The sequence below is a fragment of the Haemaphysalis longicornis genome, unplaced genomic scaffold, assembly GCF_048455015.1.
Source record: "Haemaphysalis longicornis isolate Haplotype H1 unplaced genomic scaffold, Haemaphysalis longicornis Haplotype H1 scaffold_10, whole genome shotgun sequence".
NCBI lineage: Eukaryota > Metazoa > Arthropoda > Arachnida > Ixodida > Ixodidae > Haemaphysalis > Haemaphysalis longicornis.
This window is the reverse complement of record NW_027526204.1, coordinates 114,561,865-114,583,720: the sequence shown is the minus strand read 5'-3', so window position 1 is coordinate 114,583,720 and position 21,856 is coordinate 114,561,865. Positions and strand designations below refer to the sequence as shown.

The 21,856-nt window shown below is 45.7% G+C and overlaps 1 protein-coding gene across 1 annotated transcript in view; it reads right to left on the bottom strand.

Annotated features, from left to right (window-relative positions):
- Positions 1–21,856, bottom strand: part of LOC144159149 (calcium-activated chloride channel regulator 4-like) — a 56,444-nt gene that overhangs the window by 25,766 nt on the left and 8,822 nt on the right. The window contains exons 2-8 of the mRNA XM_077690455.1: positions 20,384–20,550; positions 17,775–18,102; positions 13,952–14,058; positions 13,004–13,180; positions 8,839–8,969; positions 5,367–5,481; positions 2,471–2,698 (exon numbers count right to left, since the gene is read on the bottom strand). Of these exons, the coding sequence (XP_077546581.1) occupies positions 2,471–2,698; positions 5,367–5,481; positions 8,839–8,969; positions 13,004–13,180; positions 13,952–14,058; positions 17,775–18,102; positions 20,384–20,542 (1,245 nt within the window). The 5' untranslated portion in view covers positions 20,543–20,550. The remainder of the gene's footprint in view (positions 1–2,470; positions 2,699–5,366; positions 5,482–8,838; positions 8,970–13,003; positions 13,181–13,951; positions 14,059–17,774; positions 18,103–20,383; positions 20,551–21,856) is intronic.

Below are 21,856 nucleotides of genomic sequence, written 5' to 3'. Positions count from 1 at the left end.
CGCCGTAGCACTGTCGAATCCGCATAGACGGCAGTTTCTGCGAATGCCCCCACGTACTGATCTCGTGAGGCGCTTTATTAAAAAGCGACCGTGGATGTGACCCAGGCGCTGCGAGTGCAAATGCTACCGCGGCTAAAAAACGACGCGCGACGCTCGAGACGGTGGGTGGCAAGACGCGCGCTGGGAGCAGCCGGCCGGTCTGCCTACAAGTCCGCCTACAGATGTGTTCGGCTTAGCACTGCGGCGGATATTCCAGTGCCGCTCTCGTAAGCGGTGCAGATGACAATTTTTAATGCAACCCGCCATCGCATCACTAACTCCTTTCTCATGTAAGCCACCATGGTCAGGACTTGGGGACAATTTCGTGCAGCGGTAACAAGCTATCGCTCGAGCTACCTGCGCCGGCCTGGGCCACTTCGCGGCCGTGGCCGCCGCCTGCACAGCGACCGTGCGGCTAGCTCAGTGGGCTTTTCGTGCCTCCGGCGCGTTTTCGCAGCCAATGGTAATAAACAGTAATAGAAACAGAGTGCCTGGAATCGCTGTAAAACTTTGGTAGCGGCCAGCTGCCCCATGAGCTGACGAAATCACGGCGCCTCTGCCGCCAACGATCGGGTCGTTCGTTCTAGAGAGCAGAAGCTCCGCCCTCCGGCCCTCCGATTGGAGCGGCGAGCCGGGCGAGCAGGCGAAAAACGCCGGCAGTGCGGAAGCGGCAAACACAAACTCGTGACGTGTTGCATGTTGTTTATTTAAACGATATCCTCGGGATGTCGATTGCGCGTGGTCCTCTGCTGGCTGCTCGGTTGCGTTTCGCACATTTTAAAATTGATTTTAAATATGTTCTAGGCTGTATTCGCCGCTGATATTTTGCAGATGATGTATATGTGTTCCCACCAATCTATCTCCGAAGTTATCTCGCCTTCAAAATTTTGTGTCAGTGCCCCTTTAACGTATTGCGACACAACGTACCGCGACAGGTCTTATCTTGCGGCTATTCCACTACGATGATCGCCGAAAAACAATATCTGACATGCTGCGTCCATGAGTTGCCGATTTAAAACGAGGGAAAAAAATGCAGGTGGAATTCATTACCTGTACCTGTAAATAAGAAGCGGTGTTTTCCGGGGAAAATCGCTGATCACTGTGAATTTAGTTTTACCTCCTTGGTATTACATGAAATGTCTTGTAATATATTGTAATTACATGCAATAGAGATTATATGGCAGTACTCGGATTTTCTCTGAATTTGATGTAATTGCGTTGGAGGATTGCTTCCGAGAACTGTCACAATTGTTAACTTTTATAGGAGAAACTATGAAGGTCGCTGCTAGGGTGGCCAAGCACGATTCTGATAGGCAGCCACAGGGCCAGCCAGGCGGCCACGCCTTTGAAGCAGAGGATTAGCAGGTAAACATTATTCGTATTATAATCTCGGGTTTGGGCTTGTGCGGAGGTGCCGTAGGCAGTGAACAGCAAGCTCTGAAAGGAGCCAAAATAAGCCACGACATTGGTTACTGCGCCAAAGCTGCGGCGAAATTGGGACGTAGGCAATATTGAAAAAAAAAAAATTCAACAAACCAAATTCAGAAACAGTGTATAACCTCAAGAAATCACGAAATTCGGTTTTCCCTGCTTGGCCTTCAAGCTGCCAATACTTTACAAATAATTAAGAATGAGTACATTTTATGTACACCTTAGTTCCCGCTTAAGAATTGCTTTGTCTTACGTTTTATTTATCTATTGATTGATTGATTGATTGATTGATTGATTGATTGATTGATTGATTGATTGATTGATTGATTGATTGATTGATTGATTGATTGATTGATTGATTGATTGATTGATTGATTGATTGATTGATTGATTGATTGATTGATTGATTGATTGATTCTAGTGCGCTCTGCTCTCTACAATTAACGGAGTGACTACTGCATAATGAATACGCAGCGCCCCGAAATTAAACATAATATTAAGGTGCCCTGCCGGAGAAGCGGAAAAATGTGTCGTTCATTCCTCATGCGGGAACACCTCGGCAAAACACGGAACGCGATGAGTGTGTTGCAATGTTTCCCCTCAAGAACGTGTATACTTTGCATCGCCATGAGAGTGATTCGTACCAATCTTGTGTATAGCTATGAAGGGTGCCTGTTATACCTTTTTGACTAAGCCACAACAGCACGCGACCGGAAAAGTTGAGGCGCGGGCACTTGGGGACGTAAATGCCTGTGTCATCATCATCATCATCATCATCATCATCATCATCTCGTTGTGCCCACTACTGGACGAAGACCTCTCCCAGAGATCTTCAGCCGCGTCTATCGAGTGCTAGCTGAATGCAACTTTCCCCATCAAATTTTCTTAGTTCATGCTTCCATCCAGACTTTGGTCGACCCCTAAGGCGTTTACGGTGTGTGCAGACAAATTATTTTCTTTGGAGCGAATCGTACGCCCCATTTTGTGAGAAAAGGGATACCTTGAGAGCCTCTTTGAGGCCACAACCGATGCAGGTGCTGTCGAGGGGCCGGAGCTTTTGTATGGCCTTGAGAAAACCCGCTCGCGTCGCGTTTCCCAGTAGGGTGAGCGGTTGCGCCACACTGGTCACGCCAGCGAACGTCACGACAGCAAGCTGCTGCGAGCCTTCGGCAGCATGAATTACGTACCGCAAGAGGGCCTCTTTCACCAACTTCATGCGGTTGTTCGTCTGAAACAGCAAAAAAAAAACTTTCTGTTTAGCATAAGCATATGTCGACGCGGCGGAAGTTTGCATTGCCGTATCCTCGGGCGTGGAACAAGTGTATCACAGACAGAGAGAGACAGAGGGAGGGAGGGAGGGAGGGAGGGAGTATTTTCCATCATTTTGTGGGGAAGTATTCACAAAATGATGGGGTATGCGTGGTCTGCGGAAAAGAAACAGAAACTATGCGGCACATAGTGTTAGAATATGAGGGTATCCATCCAAATCTACATGAAGGGAATATTGGGCTTCCAGAAGCCCTAGGATTTAAGGGTATCAGAGAGGAAGTTAACTTCAAAGCTGTCGAGGGGACGAAAAGAAGATTAGAATGCTGGTGGACGAAAACAGAGAGGGGAATATTGCCTAGGACAGTTACCACCTGTAACAGGAAAAAAAAAGTATTTCGGTCCCAATAAGCTTTAGTGCCTGCCCTAAGCAGCGCTAGCATTAAACCAACATTGTAAAACATGGTTGTATTAGTCCTTTTTGGTAAGATGACATGTCATCACCCGGCTTCAAAGGGGAAACCAATAGCAATCATCATCATCATCGGGTTTAATGAATACTGAAGAAATTAGCCCTACAGGTAAGCACCACTAACGGCAGTGCTTGCTACTTCAGATTGAGGTACACGAACATAGTGAGGGGAAAAAAAGGGAAAATGATAAGGTAAAAGCTAACAAATCAGAGTGCGGATACAACTAAAAAATTGTAGTGGACTGAAGTTTCTTCGTACAAGTCTATAACTGGAACTCTATTTCGGCCGCAAAACAATATTTTTATCCATCACGTTCCAATCACTGGTCCGTAATATTCATGTGGGCATAAAATTTTGCGTTTTTCAAGTGCGCCAACCTAATTAGATGGTGGCTGAAGTCTAAGATGGCTTAGAAGAGCAAAAACACCGGCTTAAGAAGTGTTCTTTAAAATCCCGGCTGCTTTGGAAAAAAAAAGCAATAAAGCTCTAGTGTTTTTTTTTTTTTTTTTTTCGCCCGCCCGCTCTGTGTTCTAAAACAATTGCGCCTTCTGCTTCCCCGCGCAAACTCATGAAATGCGTGCGGAGGTTGCGTGAAAATGTGAAGAGGACGTTCATGCGCATGCGTGAAAGTTTTTCCGGGTGCAAGAAGGACTCAGTCACTGGCAGTCAGCGTATCAGTGAGGACGTGTTGTGATTTCTCGTGCGCTTCCAGTAAGTTATAAAATTACGAAAGAACATGACCAGTGATATCGCCACAATATCTTGGCGAAAGACAAGTCAGAAACCATTCACATGATTCGACTGATTTTTGGGACGACGCCATTAGCAACTGACAATTAAAGGAGCGGTGAAATCGTGCACTTCAAAGATGGCCACTAACGTGCACTTCGAGCACGTTAGTGGCCGGCGAACTGCGTTCAGGCAGACAAGCCGAAATGAGGATGTCATGGGGGAAAAGCGTAATTTGGTAACGACGGGCCGTCGTTTCACAGTCCTATAAATTTCGAACGAGATAGCGGTAAGTATTGAATGGGTAATTACAATTCTGACCGAGGATAAGGCCGTGAGAAGGGTGTCCACAAAATTCGTAGCGGCAAAGTTGAGAAGAAAACAACAGAACTAATGACATCGGCTAGTACCATAACGCCAGCTGTGCAATGTAAGCAGTTGCTCCCAACTTTCTCTCCAACGTTATGACAGGTGATATGTTGGGAGTTTAAGGTTGCGACCCCACAACCAAAATGTATTCCTCAGAGCAGAAACATCCATCCTTCCAGTGACCAAAAATGCCCCTAGGTATGCAGCAATGTCAAGGCCATGGTGAGAGTTCTTTTCTTTTTTTACTTACGCACCACAAAACCTATTAGAAAGTAATACTACAAGGATGTAATCCGGCGCCTTCTGGATACAGCGAAATGCTAATGATCGAACATGTTGGCAGAAACAACTTGGCAGTTTTATCGTCACAACGGAGCCACAATAGTGCGCATCTGATTCAGAACAGCTTTGCCAAACTACATTTCTGTGGTACGTCAGGCTCCCTTTTACTCTCGGCGACAGTGCTCGGGGAAACTTAAGGCTATTTTTCGAGCTTTAATTCCGTGGAAAGGAACTTGATTCAAGTCAAGAGGAGACATCCGCTGGACTGCGGTGCCCTGGCTGGCCGTCATTCCATATGGCAAGTTTTCAAGTGTGTCCAAGAATCCTGAGAGCGATGAGAAAATAGTGGACTTTCCTAAGGACATTACTTCAAAGTGGATTGGAGTTTTCTACCTCCACATCGATCACTGTATTTTTTCGACCAAAGGTTTGATGCTTTGACCTGTACTGCTTCTATTTTCAAGAGGGAAGCCAAGCTCGCTAGCTTATATGCTGTCCTCGTCAACTCAGTAAAGCATTTTCACGCGCTCATTTTCCTATTTGTTTATAATTTTCAGTTTATGGGCGGTTAGAGCTAAGTAACTAACCAACGAGGTAAAAAAAAGCATACGTTCAGTTCCTAATGTTCACGTGAAATGCATCCGGTTAGTTTGTTTTTTTTCATAACATTACGACCAGTGATTTCAACTGCGCTAAAATTAATACAGAAAGTGATGATATTAGTCTCGTTGATTATGTTATAGCTTGGCTGATTTGATTCATTGGCAGAGGACTCACCTCCATGCTGTTTGAGACGTCTAGAAGCATAACCACTCGTTTTGGTACATCCTTGATTTCTTGTGTTTCCTTGAAAGTGACCTGAATGGGTTTGGAGAGATCGGGCTTCCGAAGGCTTAGCAAAAAGAAATACATTGAAAAAATCTGGTTAAAAGCTGTCACGAAACAGCAGTATACATGAGAGCTTAAGAAAAAGCTAGAAAAAAATGGCACACTGGAAACGAACTAGGCTTCCTGAAGCATTCGTCAAGTATACCACATTCAAATGCGGCAGACGAAAGGCAGGTGACTCCGATTGGAAAATCAGATCATGTATTTGCCTTTTGTAGAAATTGTGTACATTCTCGCAGAAACAAGTTCGTCTACGCAATACAGCAACAAATAAGCCTTCAAAAAAATTCATTTCAGTGTCGCTTTAAAAGCAAGTAACTATCTAGCTGCGACGCTTTTCTCGTAATAATGCATTGCATCGATCCAAACAAAAATATCTGCGACAAATTTGCAGACCTCTAGTGTTTAAACCAAAGAGTTATCCATCGGGCAACGACCAATAATATACCTTGGGCCATAATGCAACCATGGCGTTCCCTTTCACTTTTTTTTTCAAATATTGTCAGCGAGTCATATATCTGCATGATTCTAACTTGCCGCCGATTGAAACGCGCAGTAAAATTCAACAACCGGAAACCGCAGAAATAACTTGGCACCGATTCTACCGCACACACGAAATAAGGCCCTTAACAACAGACCCCTCGGAATTGCACAAAACATAATTGAGCACAAATCATCACACGCTGGGTGCAGCTGAACCCCTTTCGTGAAGATTTGAGCTTAAAAATGTGGTGCTTTGTTTTTGGCAATCACGAATGCGAGAATTCGGAAGGTCTTAAGCACGGGACGCGGACCGACTCCCTTCCAGTTTCTGCCAACATTGTTACTTTGTGTTGAAACAAAGCACTCATTATCCCTTCATCCTTCTTGTTACAGGTCCACTTTGGTGGTTTCGGTTTTAAAGTTTCTCAATTTTAGAGACCGATAGTAATGTGCACGTATTTTTGAACGCCTGTTTTCATCAAAATAATGGTGTGCGTTAGAATCGTGCAAATACGGGATTCCTAAGTGAATTGCACAGCCGGGTCATTCTAGGGGAACAAGATGGTTACAAGTGCAATCCTTGTGCACGCTTTTCCTGAAGGGTACTTAAAGCGACACTGCAGCACTGCCGATAACTTGCATTTTTTTCCTCCCTGTCTGCTATCGACAACAAAGAGGGGTTCTGCGTGATTCGGTCGTCCCAGCCGATCTTTCTCTTCTAACGGATGCCCTCGCTCCTTCAACTGAAATGAGGTCGTCTACTACCCGCGATATCGCTTGAGTTCCATCACTGAAGCTCGCAAACAGTGCCACCCCGAGAAAAAAGAACAAATTAAATCCGTTCCACCCAACGTGAAGGCTGTTGGAAGTGCACAGCAGTGATTCGCCATAATGGGCTGTAGCGCCGTTATCCGCTCAGTGCTACCGCCCAAAGCAATTCAAATTTCCCGCCTCCAGTGCTCGCGCGCCCCCTGCCTGAAACAGCGCCACTGGGAGTTCTGTTCTTTTTGTGCTTGCTTAAAATCCTCCCGCAAGCGCTGGCGATTCACTGTTACTTTTTCTGGCTTACTATCGCAAAAACCAACCCAACGAACCTTCCGAACTAAAACTAAATGAATGCGGTGCTGCCGGTTAATTACATATATTTTGCGTCAAATGTACCTGCAGTTCTTTTTTCTTTGCGCTAAACAACTGGGAGATGTATGACAAGCGCCAGCGTTTCACGAGTTTCGAACTGTTATGACTGTTTCAATCTCTTGGTTTTGGAAGCCTCGGCGGGACGCCCTACGACAGAACTCCGGGCTCTACTTAGGTCCGTTATATCGCGGCACCGCCTAATTCCGGCAGTCGTTTGACATCGGCCGTTACAGCGAGCTACTACGACAAGGCGAGACCGCTGTGCCCTTAAAATCTTTTGGACGACTTTCTAAGTTATCTTATGGCCACTGAGCAGTGGCCATAAGATATCTTATGGCCATTCGGTGACTACCTGTTGGACGCCCTTGTTGACTATGTCCTGAAAGCATTTCAGCATAGAAAAAAAGAGTTGAAAAAAACTGTATGAGGGTTCCTTTGAAATGCGTTTTAAGAGCCCGTATCGCAGAAAAGCTGGTGTCGCCGGCAGCTTTGATCGCGAGCGAGAAATTCCGTAGCGCCACCTTGCGGTCTTCACCGAAACGCCCAGGAACATCAAACACTGGCCCAATAGATCGCGTGCGCTCAGAATCGGAAAATTCTCAGCACTCGCGAGCGCCGTAAAAATAAAAGAATGTTGTGTCATGATAATTACACCATTGTGTGACTCAAAAGCATGACAAACCAATGATAATGCTGTGCGAACGGGGACCGATAACGCTATCGCGTTCCACGCATAAAAGCGAAACATCCTACATTTTACCACTAATTAGGAACTGACCGAGAAAGGGCTATAATGGGCACTAAAGCTTAAAAATTAACGTACACATTCATTTAAAAAACGGGCCCTGCAAGCTATAACTCCACAAAAATTTAATTCAATAAATATATTATGTGCAGCACTATCAGTGCTCAATTTTGGGGAAAAGATTTGAGTAGTAGTTGTTATTAATAAGCGTACCACAATTTCATGCTACTTATTAATCCCTAACTTTTCTGAGATATTTTCCAGCAGTTGACGCATCGCAAGAATAACCGAGCTTTCTTTATAATAAAATCCGGAAAAATATGTTTTGAAGACAAGTCCAAAAGCTTTAGACTATAGACGCGTCTTTCTGGAGAGCCGCCGGCGCAAACTGAAGACATAGTTTGGCTCTCTCCTTGCTGCGGTGTCAAGGTAGAGATAATCTGAAGTGGGCTCAAATATCCTGTTTATTTGCAGCTGCTATCTTGTGAATGAACGCACCTTTAAGATGCGAAAGCATCATATCTTGGCGCATCATCTTTACCTTCCTCTTAACCATCCACAATCTGATAACGGAATAACAGGTTTACTTCAGGAAAGTTCACAGCAAACGGCATAAAAATTCAGCACGCGTCCTTCTGCAGAGACTTCAAAGCTTGCGGCACAGAACCTCGCGCCTTCAACATCCGGAAGTAGCCCTATATGATTGGGATTCTACAGCTACATCGTTGCCTCGGCATTTTTTAGGCGCGAAGCCCCTCAGGGGCTGGGGCTGTTGGCGTCTCCTGTCATCGTCGTCTTCGTAATCATCGTTTCATGTAGTCACTGTACTAAAACACGGGGACACTCGCTAACGCTTCGCGATGCGTTAACATCGCCGATTGTGCGTTTTTGCACGTATTCAGGGCGTTAAACGGTGACGCCTGAAGGGTACTCGGTCAAGAATGACGTTTTAAATATCAGGCCACACATATTAAATATTTTTCAGCAAGTGCTCACTTCTTAAAGTCGTTGTTGCTGCTGATCACCTCCCAGGTCGGCCGGCTGTTGCAGATGGCGTTCTGCTTATTAGGGGCCCGAGGATTATGCTGCCGGCTTCCTGCCTCTGTGTCGTTGCAGAACTGGCTCACCTGTGGCGGGAGAAATTTCAAAGTTACCAAATCTATGTGAAGCTCGTGTTTGTGAGAGAAACACCTTCTGGATTTTCTCTGGAAAATGGCTGTCCAGCCCACACTACGCCGAAGTTTAGAGGGACCCTGCAACACTTTTTTTTAATTTTATTTAAATCTTAAATGCTTTCAGAGCGTAATCAACAAAAACATCCAATATTTAGAATAGGCGTTCACAAGGTACCTCAGCTAAAGATTGCTGCAGCAAAATGTGCTGTTGGGCTAATTGGTGCATTATTAATTACGAAAATTGCGCTGAATAGACAAACAGAGGAAGAAAGATAGACAATGCGCATACTGTTGCGAGACAATAGTTGTGACTCTCGCAGACAATAGTTGTGAGTTGCTCATTGTCTGCCTTCCTCTGTTTGTCTATTCAGCGAAATTTTCGTATTTCCTAAAGATTGCTGCTCTATGCAATCAGATAACTTAGACACTTGCTCAAAAGATTTCCCTCTCTTTTCCTACTCTTGGCGTTTTTCTAGCGCTCAAATTACGTCATTGCCGCGACGTACCGGCTAGTGGCCGACATTCTTGCAGCCGCAGCAACAAACGCACTCGATAGCCACTTGACAAAAAAGCCACAAAGCAAATGTATAGCCCATCTGCTCCGACGGACAAATCTCGCAGCCCACTGAGTGCTGTTTATATCCGTACCTTTGACAATGCTTCCAAACGTGAAATAAAAAGGGGAAAGCGGTACTCGGAAGTGTTGCAGGGCCCCTTTCAGCTCACCGCCACAATGTCTTGTGCCACGAAGCAGGGGCGGATAGTGACGAGGACGTATGCATACACGGCCACTTCATAAGTGCAAGGTCATTAGGGAGAAAAACTCTGCCGTGGGCGAACGCGTTTGAAGCAAGTTCGTCAAGCCATAGCTTTGTTTTCGCGCCTACAGTGCGCATTAAAAGCGCACACAATTGCGCGGAAGGACAACACAGACACTGCTCAGCCCGAAGGCGCTGTAGGCGTGAACGAGCAGTGAACTTGGCTTCAGGCAGCACCTGCTTGTATCGTTTTGAGATGGCAGGAGTCACCCTTACTCTTTCCCAATATTTCCCTCTCTGCAGCCCTCCACTGGTAACGAATGATCGATTAGACGTGAAGGTCAGATTGACGCTAGGAGGAACGGGCCGTTTCTGAACTTCTAAGGTGTTCAACCGCGGCAAACTATTTTTGTCTTCTGTCACCCAATAAGGAGGAAGTACTGGTCCAGGTTTATAGCGAATAGTCAAATAATGAACTGTATGGTTTATCCTCCCCAATGCAGCCGCACATAGGTAATACTTCAACCAATCCACTCAAACGTACCTTTGAAGGTAGAGGTAAGTGTAGAAGCAAGTTTGTCCCCATAGGTATAAAACAGCGCTTTGGTTGCAAATATACCACTCACAGCAACAGCAGTTGCTTGTTACCTCAGAAAATGCCGAAAGTGTCGGAACAGGTATCGCCCCCTTGCAGTCACTTTGCGGCTGCACTATTTGTGAGGTCACGAGTCTTGGATATTGATGCACCCGATTGGTGCAGCTTGCCAAAGCGTTTCTCTGAAACAAACACTTAGGCCACGTCTCAGAAAGTTAGTTCGTTTAATTCGAAGTGTTTGTTTCAGAAAACTGCTCAGGCAAACTGCACCGATCTGCGCTTCAGCATTACAGATTGGCGACTTCACAAATCGTGTTGCGTGAAAGTGAATGCAGGGGGTGGTACCTTTTCGACGCTTTCGGCATTTTTTGAGTTAACAAACAACTTGCGTTGCTGCGAGCGGTGTATTTCAATTCACGGCACTGTTTTCTCACGACTCAAACTTATTTCGACAGTTTAGTGCGCCTTTAAACAGGTCGTTGTGTTTTTTGTTTTTTTTTATCAGAAATAGGAATAATACTCTGAGGAATAATGACAGTGATTTCGCACGGGCGTGGTATTAACGTAAACAAAAATATTTTCCTCGTGATTTGGCGTTGGCATAACGCGAAGGCCGCATCTTCTTTTCTTAAAGCGATCTGAAGTTAACTCTCTTATTATTTCGCCATCTTGTTGAGAATCTTTGTTTTCGTTTTTACGGGTTTTTTTCTCACTGAAAGTTATTTTTGTTATTTGGGGGGTTTATCAACATTTCTCAAGGTAGCAGCATGTCAACTTCATATTTTTTTGTCCAAGTCGTCATCAGCTGACGCATCAACCTTTGCAGCTAATAACGCTGGCTATTTTCCCATAGGATAAGTCCGTTATCTCTGATTTCTCTGGGAATTAGCCGTCAGAATAGATAATGAACCGCTCGGGTGCATGCATGGCGCATAAAATAGGCACCCCTTATTACTAAAAGTTTAAAAAGCACCAGAGCTACGAAAATAGAAATTCCGAGTTAAAAAAGACTGGTTCACTACTTTGGCTCCCCCGGTGGTGTGTCCCCAAAGCCAGTTCGACACGAAGGGTAAATAACGGGCTTTTAAAGCCTTAGCTCTTAACGATCCCTACTCATATCTAAGTGACTTTCTCTGCTAATGATCATAGGCTTCCTGTTGACGACCGACTTACAGTTTCATACCCTATAGATGCGCCTCAACGCAAAATGGACCAATTCATAAATGGAAAGGCAAGTTAAGTTCCGCGCATCTTTCGCAGTTTATTAGCAGGCGTAAATGTAGACAACGTAAACAGGAGCTTTGAAATGCCAGTGCTATCGTTTAAACCAAAGATACGCGAATTAACACTATTAGTTGTTCGTTTGTCTGGCAGTAATTTCTACACTCTAAACCACAAAGGGGCGCGTTTTAAGAGCGAATCTGCTTAGAAAAGCGTATTTTTTATCGTGTCTGCAGTTAAAGAAATTGCCGAGCGCGCACACGTGAGCGCGGGCCTTGCGGTGACCGCTCGGCAGTTAAACAAAAAACCAGAAAGTGCCCAACCCTTGTATGTGCGTTCCTCGAGGCGACCGCCCAGCGCCCCCAGCTCACGTTTGTCAAGCGAAGCATATCCACTTTGTGAGATTGGCCAAGATCGGCCAAAAGAACTCCAGCGTTTGCCGTAATCATGCAATCGTACAAGAGGGAGATAGTTGCACTCGGATGAAAAACGAACTTGGGTGAGAGCTGCTTTCCTCGCAACGACGAAAATTACGGTTAAAGTTCTTTTTCAGATATTTCACAATAAAACAAGAATTAACGAGAAAAAATACTTCAAAGAACCTCATTACCGTTCACGTTTTCAAAATAAGGGAATGGCGTACCAGGACGGACCTACTCGCTAAGTCATTTTTTTTTTGTAAAAAACATTAAAGAGTGGAACAGGTTGTCTGAAGCGCAAGTGTGCTGCAAAAATTAAGATTTGTTGATGTCCATGCTGTAACCCCCCTGCTATAGCGCCTTCGGGAAATGCGGGGTAATCTCTGAATAAAGAATAAAGAACGCTTGCTCGGAACGAGAAAAACTCCAGCGTTCGCCGTAATTGTGGCAGCTCTTGCGACTAACGAGAAAGACGCGTCATACCGTACGCCCCTCCAGGGTGATGTCCAATGATTGTCACTTCAAAAAAAATGAAACAATCTTACGCTTACAGCAGCAATGACGGAGTAAAGGTCGTTGCGGCAGTGAAGAGGAAGCAAATTGGTTGCAATCATGGACTTCAACCTTCGTGATCGTCGTGAAGGTTGCATGCAGCTACGCTATTTCCAAGTCTTACGCGTTAGTATGAGCTTCCTTCATTTTGTTAAGCGCCGAAATCTGTTTGTGCGTTCGCTGTTATTTATTTTCTATGGTGTCAACTTCTCTGCTGTGATTGAATGAACGACTTCATGCGTCTAGAGGAAGTGCAGGGTTGTAAGAAGGAAACAAAGCGAGTGGCAGATGCAAGATCATCAGGGTTGCATGACAACGGGCATTGAGGGCAGTTGCAACAAATGCGGCAACGACCAACCGTGGCAACTGAAATCTAGGTGGCGAGCCCAACAACGCATTAGACAGCGCAGCAATTGTACAAACAGCCCGGTACACACTTACGTTGTGGACATAGGGCATGAACATGACGGATGATTCAACAGATTTCTCGGCGTTCTGGTAGAAGCCGAAGACGCAGTCCTTGGACAACACTCTGCAGCTCGCGTCGATCTCACACTTCCCTCCACTCGGGGTCTTGGCCGTGAAGGCAATCTTTGACGAGCATGAGTTAAGCCTCACCTGGAAGATATGCACGTTGGCTCACTGTAGCACTTCATGACAATATTCCGTTCACAAATGGCCCCGTAGAGGGTACTTGATTGTAGCTATCGCTAAAAGGGAGTGCTACAATGAGCAAAAGAAGAGATTTTCCTTTTTTATAGCTGTCATTTTTACATAAAAAGCTAGAAATTTGAATATCCCACCACAGCTAATAACATGCCGTATTGGATCCTACTAAAATGGCTGACCCGCGTTTTTTTCAGTTAGTCCGATACAATAGAAAGCCAAGAGCAACGCACACTTCATGTCAGCTCATCGTTAAATTCGATATTAACGTGCGCTGCATATTTGGACGAGGTACAGGGACAGTGAAAAAGAATTAACACTTTGTCTTTTTCACTGTCCCTGTCCCTCGTCCAAATATGCAGCTCACGTTAATATCGAATTCAAGACTATACACACTAGCCCCTAAACAAGCCTTTGTTAACTTCAGCTCATCGTGTCACGCGCAATATATGTATACAAACGGACGGACGGACAGATTTTGGTAGGAGGTTGCTTAAAAATCCTTAAGCATTACGTATGGCGCAGAAAAAAATTCATGCGAAGTCAGTTCCACCTACGGCGAGCGTCACAAACACTTCCTGGGCATTTGCTTGCCACTAGCTACAGACTTTTGCTCGGTGCCGTAATTGAAATTTGGCCATTGGGGAGTGCCGCAACGTATAAGCGGGGCTCTTCGACACCAACTAAAAACGCGTGACGTAGGAATAAAGCTCCGGCACTTACCTTCCCTTGGTGGCAGTAAGTGATTGGATAGGTGTCGTCGTTCAGATATCCGTGCTCGTCGAACACGCCGTACCGAAAGTGGGCCCACTCGTGCACAAAGACGTACGCTGTTTCAAAAGACAAAATCGGTCCAGCTCACTGTTAAGGGAGGTGAAGTTTAGTCTGCGTATACAGAGTTATCGCAAAACGGCGAACCGGTCCCGGTTCAATATACAACGTATGTTCCGGCACGACTGCGCCTGCGCACAAAGTCTTAAAGCGATTGTACGCTCTCTGCACACCATACGCAGTGTACTGGAACTGTTGTCTTCAGCGCGCGATAGCTATCTTTAAGCTTCGGCTGCAGAAGCTAACATAGCATGGAGAAAATTCAATGTCTGGGAGACCTGAATTTATGAACTGTAGTCCTTAATAGACTAATACCATCAGGAATTGCTTGACCAAATGAAACGATTTTGCACGTGTCGAGACGGATAAGGTAAGCACATAACATTTCTATGTAATTCATTTCGCATCAGACATATCAGTCTCTTTCTATCAGCCGGAATACTTGCCGACTACTTCCATTTACTACGCTGAAAGTATCGGCCACGGAGTCTTGCACTGAAGACTCCTCCCCATATTACGATGCTCGTAATAAGGTTTATTCTCTCCCTTTCTGTAGAAGTTGAAATACGAGCCCCACGATTTCTCATTATGTTAAGCATTACAATGAGGGATTGACCACAGTACTACACAAACCTTATTTGCAGAAGACATAACTTGAATTGCAAATTTTCGCGACCAGAAGCTCCTTCCAGAAAACCTTTCGTGAGATTAGAGGCTTAGCAGCAATCATACATCGTGGCTGACGAAAAGAAAAAACTGTAATATACCTGTTCTACAAGTGTGTTTCAAAGGCCTTTGAGTCCAATGTCATTTGACTCAAATGGCACCTTTGAGCTGCTACCCGATGTTTTTCAAAGTCCTTTGGTTGGTGTTCCATTTGAGTCAAAGGAGAACCGCTAACGTACTTTGGGGTTCTCAAAAATCTTTGAAACGTGAACGGTCGCAATTTCGGGAGCAATGTCTGCATACCGTTATTAGAAAAACAAATATTTAATTACGAGCAAAACTTGACGTTTAAGTTGCACGATCTTCGTGGTTTTTCACTTGTTTTTCTTTTCTGTCACTCGCTGTACAATTACAAGGTGACCCGGTGCTCTTAACACCGGAGGCGCGAAAAAATTGCCCCCATCTCCCCGCGAGGGAACCCTGGTGTGATGCGCCGCATGCATACGCGAAATGAGAGAGTACACGTGTTTTATCGACCACCACCCAGCTCTTTATTGCATTTAAGAATGATGACTTTATGGTCAGTAAAGTGCACAGTGAGCGGTTGCCGCAGCAGTGGTCGAATCTTGGTTTCATCGTCGATGTTCGAGAAGAACGAGAGCGAGCGCTGACTGAACCGCCGCGGAGCGACACCCGCTTTATATTCACAGCGCTTGAAGGAGAGGAGACCGCCGGAGAGAGTCGCGCATGCGCGCACATGCGCACCGGAGCAGCTGTTAACGCAGCGTTAACGCAGCGAAGCGCGCGCCAACCAAGCGCGCCAGCTGTCGTTATGCTAATGCGCTGGAGTGAGAGTGTTGCGCACAGCTGTGGGAGAGACTAACGGAAGAGAGTCGCGCATGCGCAGGTGGCGTGCGGACGGACGCCGACGACGCAAGAGGGACATGCCTCAGAGCAAGAAATGCGCCGCATCTAAAAAGAAAAAAAAGGCTGTCGCTTACCGCATGTTTTGTGCGCTCCTGTATTTTGTTATTAATTTGATCTTTAATAATTGTTTCTTTTGCCCATTTTAACTCCAAAATTAAATTTTTGTCATGAAGTAAGCAAGGCAGCAGGGGAGACACCAAAACATGGCGGGCGAACACGGAAACTTTCAGCTGTCTTTGAGAATTGTGCATATCGGCAGTGCTTTTTCCAGTTCAAACGGTATTTGAAATTTCGAAGGCCATTCGACTGCAATGTTCTTTCAAACACTCGTGTAGGTAGCACAGGTATTAAACGACCCATCAGTAATATAAACTAGAGTGGTTCAAAACTACAAAGAATAAATGTGAACTATTATTAGGCAGACAAGGAGGTTAATATACGCTGCGATTAAAACTGAAAGCAACTGAAATATTTACGCATTACATGCAAGTTTTTCCAGACAATTAGTGGCATATCTGAACCACAAGGAAAGTAGCAGGTCACCCAAAATTGACAAATCTCCGGAATAACCCATCAGTGAAAGCGCCATAGCACTGAGCTAAGTTTTGCGCTACTCAGCACGAGGTCGCGGGTTCGATTCCCGGCCGCGGCGGTCGCTTTTCTTATGGAGGCGAAAAGCAAAAACGCCCGTGTGTACGAGATTTCGGCGCACGTTAAAGATCCCCAGGTGGTCAAAATTAATCCGGAGCCCTCCACTACGGCGCGCCTCATCGCCTGAGTTGCGTCGGCGCATTAAACCCTACAATCAATCAAATCAAATCAACTGAGCTAAGTTGCAGCCAAAGCTCTCCGAGTCATATACCGGACAGCTGAAGGCGCCACGTGATTACCCACCATAAAGTTGACGTTCCATCTAGCCCGCTTAACACCCTCGTTAAAGAAGGTGCAGGATAGGAGTGCACAGAGCTCATGATTGGCCATCTGCATGCCACTCTCAGAACACGATGCAGATGAGGATGATGAGGATGATGACTTATAATATTATTATTGGGGTATAATGGCCCAAGGCGAACTAGGGTAAACAGCCACAAAAGAGAGGTTTGCATAAGAGAGGTTAAAAGGAAATACAGAAACCGGTCAGAAAGAGAAAAAGGGAAATCAATTACAGGCAATGAAGATGGCTGGTGCTGAGCGCCAGGTTGTGTCTATGCGTGTTAAAAAATTAGCTGTAAAAATTTTGATATCGTGGTAAACTCAGAAGTGCGCTTAAAAGGAATCATGGAATGTTCAGCTCAAAAGAGTGACGGATGTTGTGGAATATGTTGTCGGTAAAGTTCTCTGAAGAGATTAGTTCGTGTTGTATCGAGTGCCCAGCATTTAATGAGCACGTGGATTACGGATAGGCCCTTTCCACACCTGCTATATAGGGGTACTCTCGAAATATAGTCGGTCACCTATAGCACCCCTCATACAGTTTCAAATGTCACCTTGCACGTTCTTCAAAGAGCGTGCGCGACTTCGCGAATCGCAGCTTCGTCTGGAAACCAGAGAAGCCAGCTCCGCTCATTCCTGCCTGCATCGCTGTCTCCGACAGCCTTGGAATTTTCACTCGTATTGCGTTTGTTGTATTCGGTCTTTCGCCGTAAGCTGTCTTTATGTGTCCTCCCTGAAATGTCGAAACGCCGCTCGTAGACCTCGGAGGTTTATCTGACATGGCGTTTACAGTTGCATTCAAGGGGTCATTGAATCTGATCCATAGTCTTTTCTGCGTGCTCCTTTCTTTTCTGAGGCATGGCGGAAATAGAAATACTTTGCTGGCGATCGTAAGTACAATCGTTATCTATGAATTCACTGCGGCAACTGCCTTCCCTCTCAAGGCACACAAAAATCCCGCCCGTCCCAGATCTCAGAATAAGTGGCGACACTTTCTCAGGCATTGTGCGAAGTCGTATTTTGGATGACCAGCGAAGATGACCAGCGGCATCTTCAACTTCGCGTATAAGCTTAGAGCTCGATTCATTTTGCCGAACCCTTCAGTGTGAAGCTGTTACGTAAAGCTGTTTATCCCTCTGTCATTCCTTACCGAAACTAAGACCTGGACTTGCAAGCCTCATGTGCATACCTGGATTCCCGAATTTCTGCGCGGTGGAAGCGTTCAGTTCGAGCAGAAACGTGGGCGTCAGCTGAATGAAGTCCCCAGGGCGGCCGCAGCGCATGATCTGCTTCGTGAAGGGCTGGTCGGCGTCGAAGTCGCTGCTGCTGTTGACGATGCTGCTGGCGGTGGTGGAGAAGTCCACGCGCACGTCACTCTTGTCGAATGACCCCGCACGGGATCGGCGCGCTTTGGGCCTCTTGGGCCACGTTTCCGGCAAGTTGATGGTCACCTGCTTGAAGTAGACGCGGCCGTTGGTGGCCCTGTGCAGGAACTCGGACGAGGACTGGAACAGGGCCTGCGTGCATCGGGATTTGGGAACGGGGAAAGGGGTGAACAAAACAAAAATTTAGAAAGTCAGACACAGGAGGGCTGCGAATTCAGCGCCAGGGAAAGTTATAATTGAGATTTGTTATCATAATTGAATTATTAATTATTTATTGCTTATTTGATGGATCATTTTTATTGATTGATTGACTGACTAATTAATATTGATTGATTGATTGATTGATTGATTGATTGATTGATTGATTGATTGATTGATTGATTGATTGATTGATTGATTGATTGATTGATTGATTGATTGATATCGATTTCAGAATATTTTTCAAGAAAATTGTTGATTGGTTTATCAACAGACGGATTGCTTGATGGATTGAATGGTTGATTTAGGTTCTTGACTACTATATTTAGGACTACAAGTAGTGCCCGGCGGTGCCCGGGTGGGCCACTATATTAAGGACAGCAATGAGTATAACACAAGTTCGTTTTTTTTTGTTAGTCGCCTTATTAGGCTACTTCATTGGGAAGTGGCACACACTCGGGAACGCCTGCCTACTGTCAGTACATGCCCTCCAACTGCAGGCGTGACGTGGTAATGTAAAACGACTCGTGTGAAACGACTTGTGTTTTACTCCAACTCTCGCTAAACAAATTGCACCAGTATGGCACGCGCAAGCGAGTGAGTCAGTGAGTGAAAAGTTTTATTGAGCCGGCGAAGTGGGAGTGGTTCCGAATTTCAGAAAGCCATGTGATGAGTGGGCAGCCTTCGCTGTGGAGGAAGAATTTTCGGGACATCCAGATTGCTGTTAGTCACCAGGTTCACCCACAGCTCAAGGTTGGGAAAAGTGGATGGAAGAAGGAGGAGCTTGGTTTGCTTGCACTCTTATTATAATATGAGGAAGAGCGCCAGGTTGAAACACAACTTTAATTCGGCAGGAGATTGCGCTGGGAACACATGATTGAGGCAGGCTAGGTGAGGGGTATTCTTCGTCGTAGAAAGTGCTATCTCAGAATATATGAAGGATGCTCTTTAGTAACACCATTTTATTTCCGGAATGCGGAATCACCTCGCTAGTGTAGGTTAGGGCGAAATCCAAAAACTACTTTTTAGGTATTCTTAAGGGCTACTTATATCAGCAAAAAGCGCTTCGATGTGTGAATGGGCGACCGAGAAAATCACGAATTCGGGAAACCACAATTTCGCCCTTTTCCTCGGTAAGGAGTGCAATTTCTGAAAAACCCGCCTTAGTGACCACCTACTCAATGACGCAAATAAACTCGCGAAATTTCAAGTCTCTAGTTCTAACAGTTTTGGCTTGGCGTTGATGAGTCAGTCAGTCAGTCAGTCAGTCGGGTACTTCTTTTTATAGGTATAGATTATATTGTTGATTTGATTGACCTTTTTTCTAGCCTTCTCTAACCTCTCTTCGTTGGTAGGTTTTAGCATCAGGTTAATTTATTCTCTGAAGCTGTGGGAAAACAAACTAGTTCTTCATAGATTTATTAATTTATTGAATTTTTGTTCGGTGCACTTGACCCAGTGGTGTGATTTATTGTATGGAGTGTTTTACTACACCTTGGTAATGACCCTACGGAATATAGCGCTGACCCGAGCCGCTTGATCCAGTGACAGGAGGAGTGCTTTTATTCATGCGAAGCTAACAAATATTACATTGACGTGAATTGGACTGCAAATAGCTCTGTAGACTGTTTTGCGTGTTCTGAATCTTGCTATTTAGCCAAGAGCACACGTCTGTGCACACGTGTAAGCGGCGTGTTCAGGATTTCATTGCGGTGAGGGGGGGAGAAAGCGAACAAAGAACAAAACATTCCCTACAAAAATCTCTTTGAAATAGAAATTCAAAACGCCGGCAGCAGGCGTACAATACGCAACCTTCCGATAGCTATGTCACTAAAGTTTTCTCTCTCTCTGTCTCTCTCTCTCTCTCTCTCTCTCTCTCTCTCTCTCTGATTGTTGTGCTAATTTGTGTTATCTTTCAGGGGTATTCGAAAATGGCTGATGGTCGTCGTGAGAGGAACTATCGAAGCCTCGTTAGGTTGGTGAGTAGCTTGATATAGAAAAATGGTTTATCGCTCGGCGTAATTTCATGACACGCAGATTTAGTGTCATCGTGCATTCACCCCCCCCCCCCCCCCACCCTTCCAACCTTTTCCTCTGCTCCGAAATTCCGAAAGGGCCACGGCTTCCTCAGCACCCCCTTTCGTACGCCGTTGCAACCAGTCGGTCCACGACCGACCTGAGATGCGAAAACTTGCAAAGCACTCAAACTGCATGCCTTTATGTTCTCCACGATAGTCTCGTTGTACGGGACGTTCCGGTGAATGGACACCGACAAGCCCGTGTAGCCGCCGTCAGAGGGGTCCACGTCGAGCGCCGCCGCCCTTGTGCCGAACAGGACAAGAAGGCCAGCCGCCATCCCTAGTAGCGCTGTCATGCTTTGGCCTGCAGGAGAATATAGGCAAGCAACAACGCACGTGCTCAGCTTCAAATCAGGTGAAACTGTGTCAGCATAAGAAAGAAGTTGTTTTGCTGTCAGGAGACCCGCCGCAGTGGCTCAGTGGCTAAGGCGTTGTGCTGCTGAGCCGAAGGACACGGATTCGATTCACGGCCGCGGCGGCCGCTTCTCTTGGGGAGGCGAAGAGCGAAAACGACCGTATGCTCGAGATTTCGGCGAACGTTGAAGATCCCCAGGAAACCAGAATTAGTTCGAGGCCCCCCACTACGGCGCGCCTCATCGCCTGCGTCGCGTCGGCGCGTTAAACCCTACAATCAATTTATCGCCAGGAGAATCTTTTTATTACGTTAAAGAATGGAAACTGCTCACTTGGCACTTCTAATCAATTAAGAGCGGCTTGCTTCAAGGGAAGCGGGAACAATTTTCGATTTGTTGGACAAAGCTGTAGTAGTGTGCGTGGGGGAGAAGTCAAGTCGGTTGCAAAAAAAATGCGTTGGTCAAACCTCCTCAAAATGTAGTCGAACCATTCACTGCTTACCCTGCATCTTTGGCCATTTCTAACATCTAGAAGACCAGTTTGCTTTGTTCTATGGAGTCACGCTACATGACGCTTGGAAAAAACTTTGGCTGATTCCTCTGTCATAGGAATCGGTAAAACACAAATTTGAAATGTGCTGTGAAATCTGTAGCTGAGCATGATTTGCGGGTCGGTGGCTGCCTTGTGGGTGTGCTTAATGAGCGACGTCCTGCTGGCGGATCGCTTCGGCAATGGTGTACAGGCGTCATTTCCGTGACAGATATAGCGTCAGTGAAAACTTGGTGTATCCCGGCATAGAACATCTTCGTGTTAAAATATAAAACCTTAAAACGAAAAACCCTAAGAATAACGGGATCTTTAGAACTAAAGCTTGCTTCCCCGCAAGACGACCCGGTGTGCAGGGGTGCACCCTTTACAGGCCGATTCGTTCGTTGAACTGGCGTCATTTCCGTGACGGATATGACGTCATTGAAATCTTTGTGTTTCCGGAAATTAAATACTTCCGTGTTAAAATTTGGTGTATACAAGTTAGAGGGAGGGCGAAGGGAGTCGACGATGTGTCTCGGCAAGAAAGTTAAGAAACGTAAATTGCTTTAGGAATACGCGAGTGACGTAACCTAATGCCGTCAGTACATGGTCGTTATTCAACGCAATTAAACAAGTTTTGTCGAGCGATAGGTCAGTTTCTGCGCAGTGAGCGCGCCCGCAACAGCACCGCAAGAGAAGACACAGACGCTGCTCGGCGCAGTCGGCGC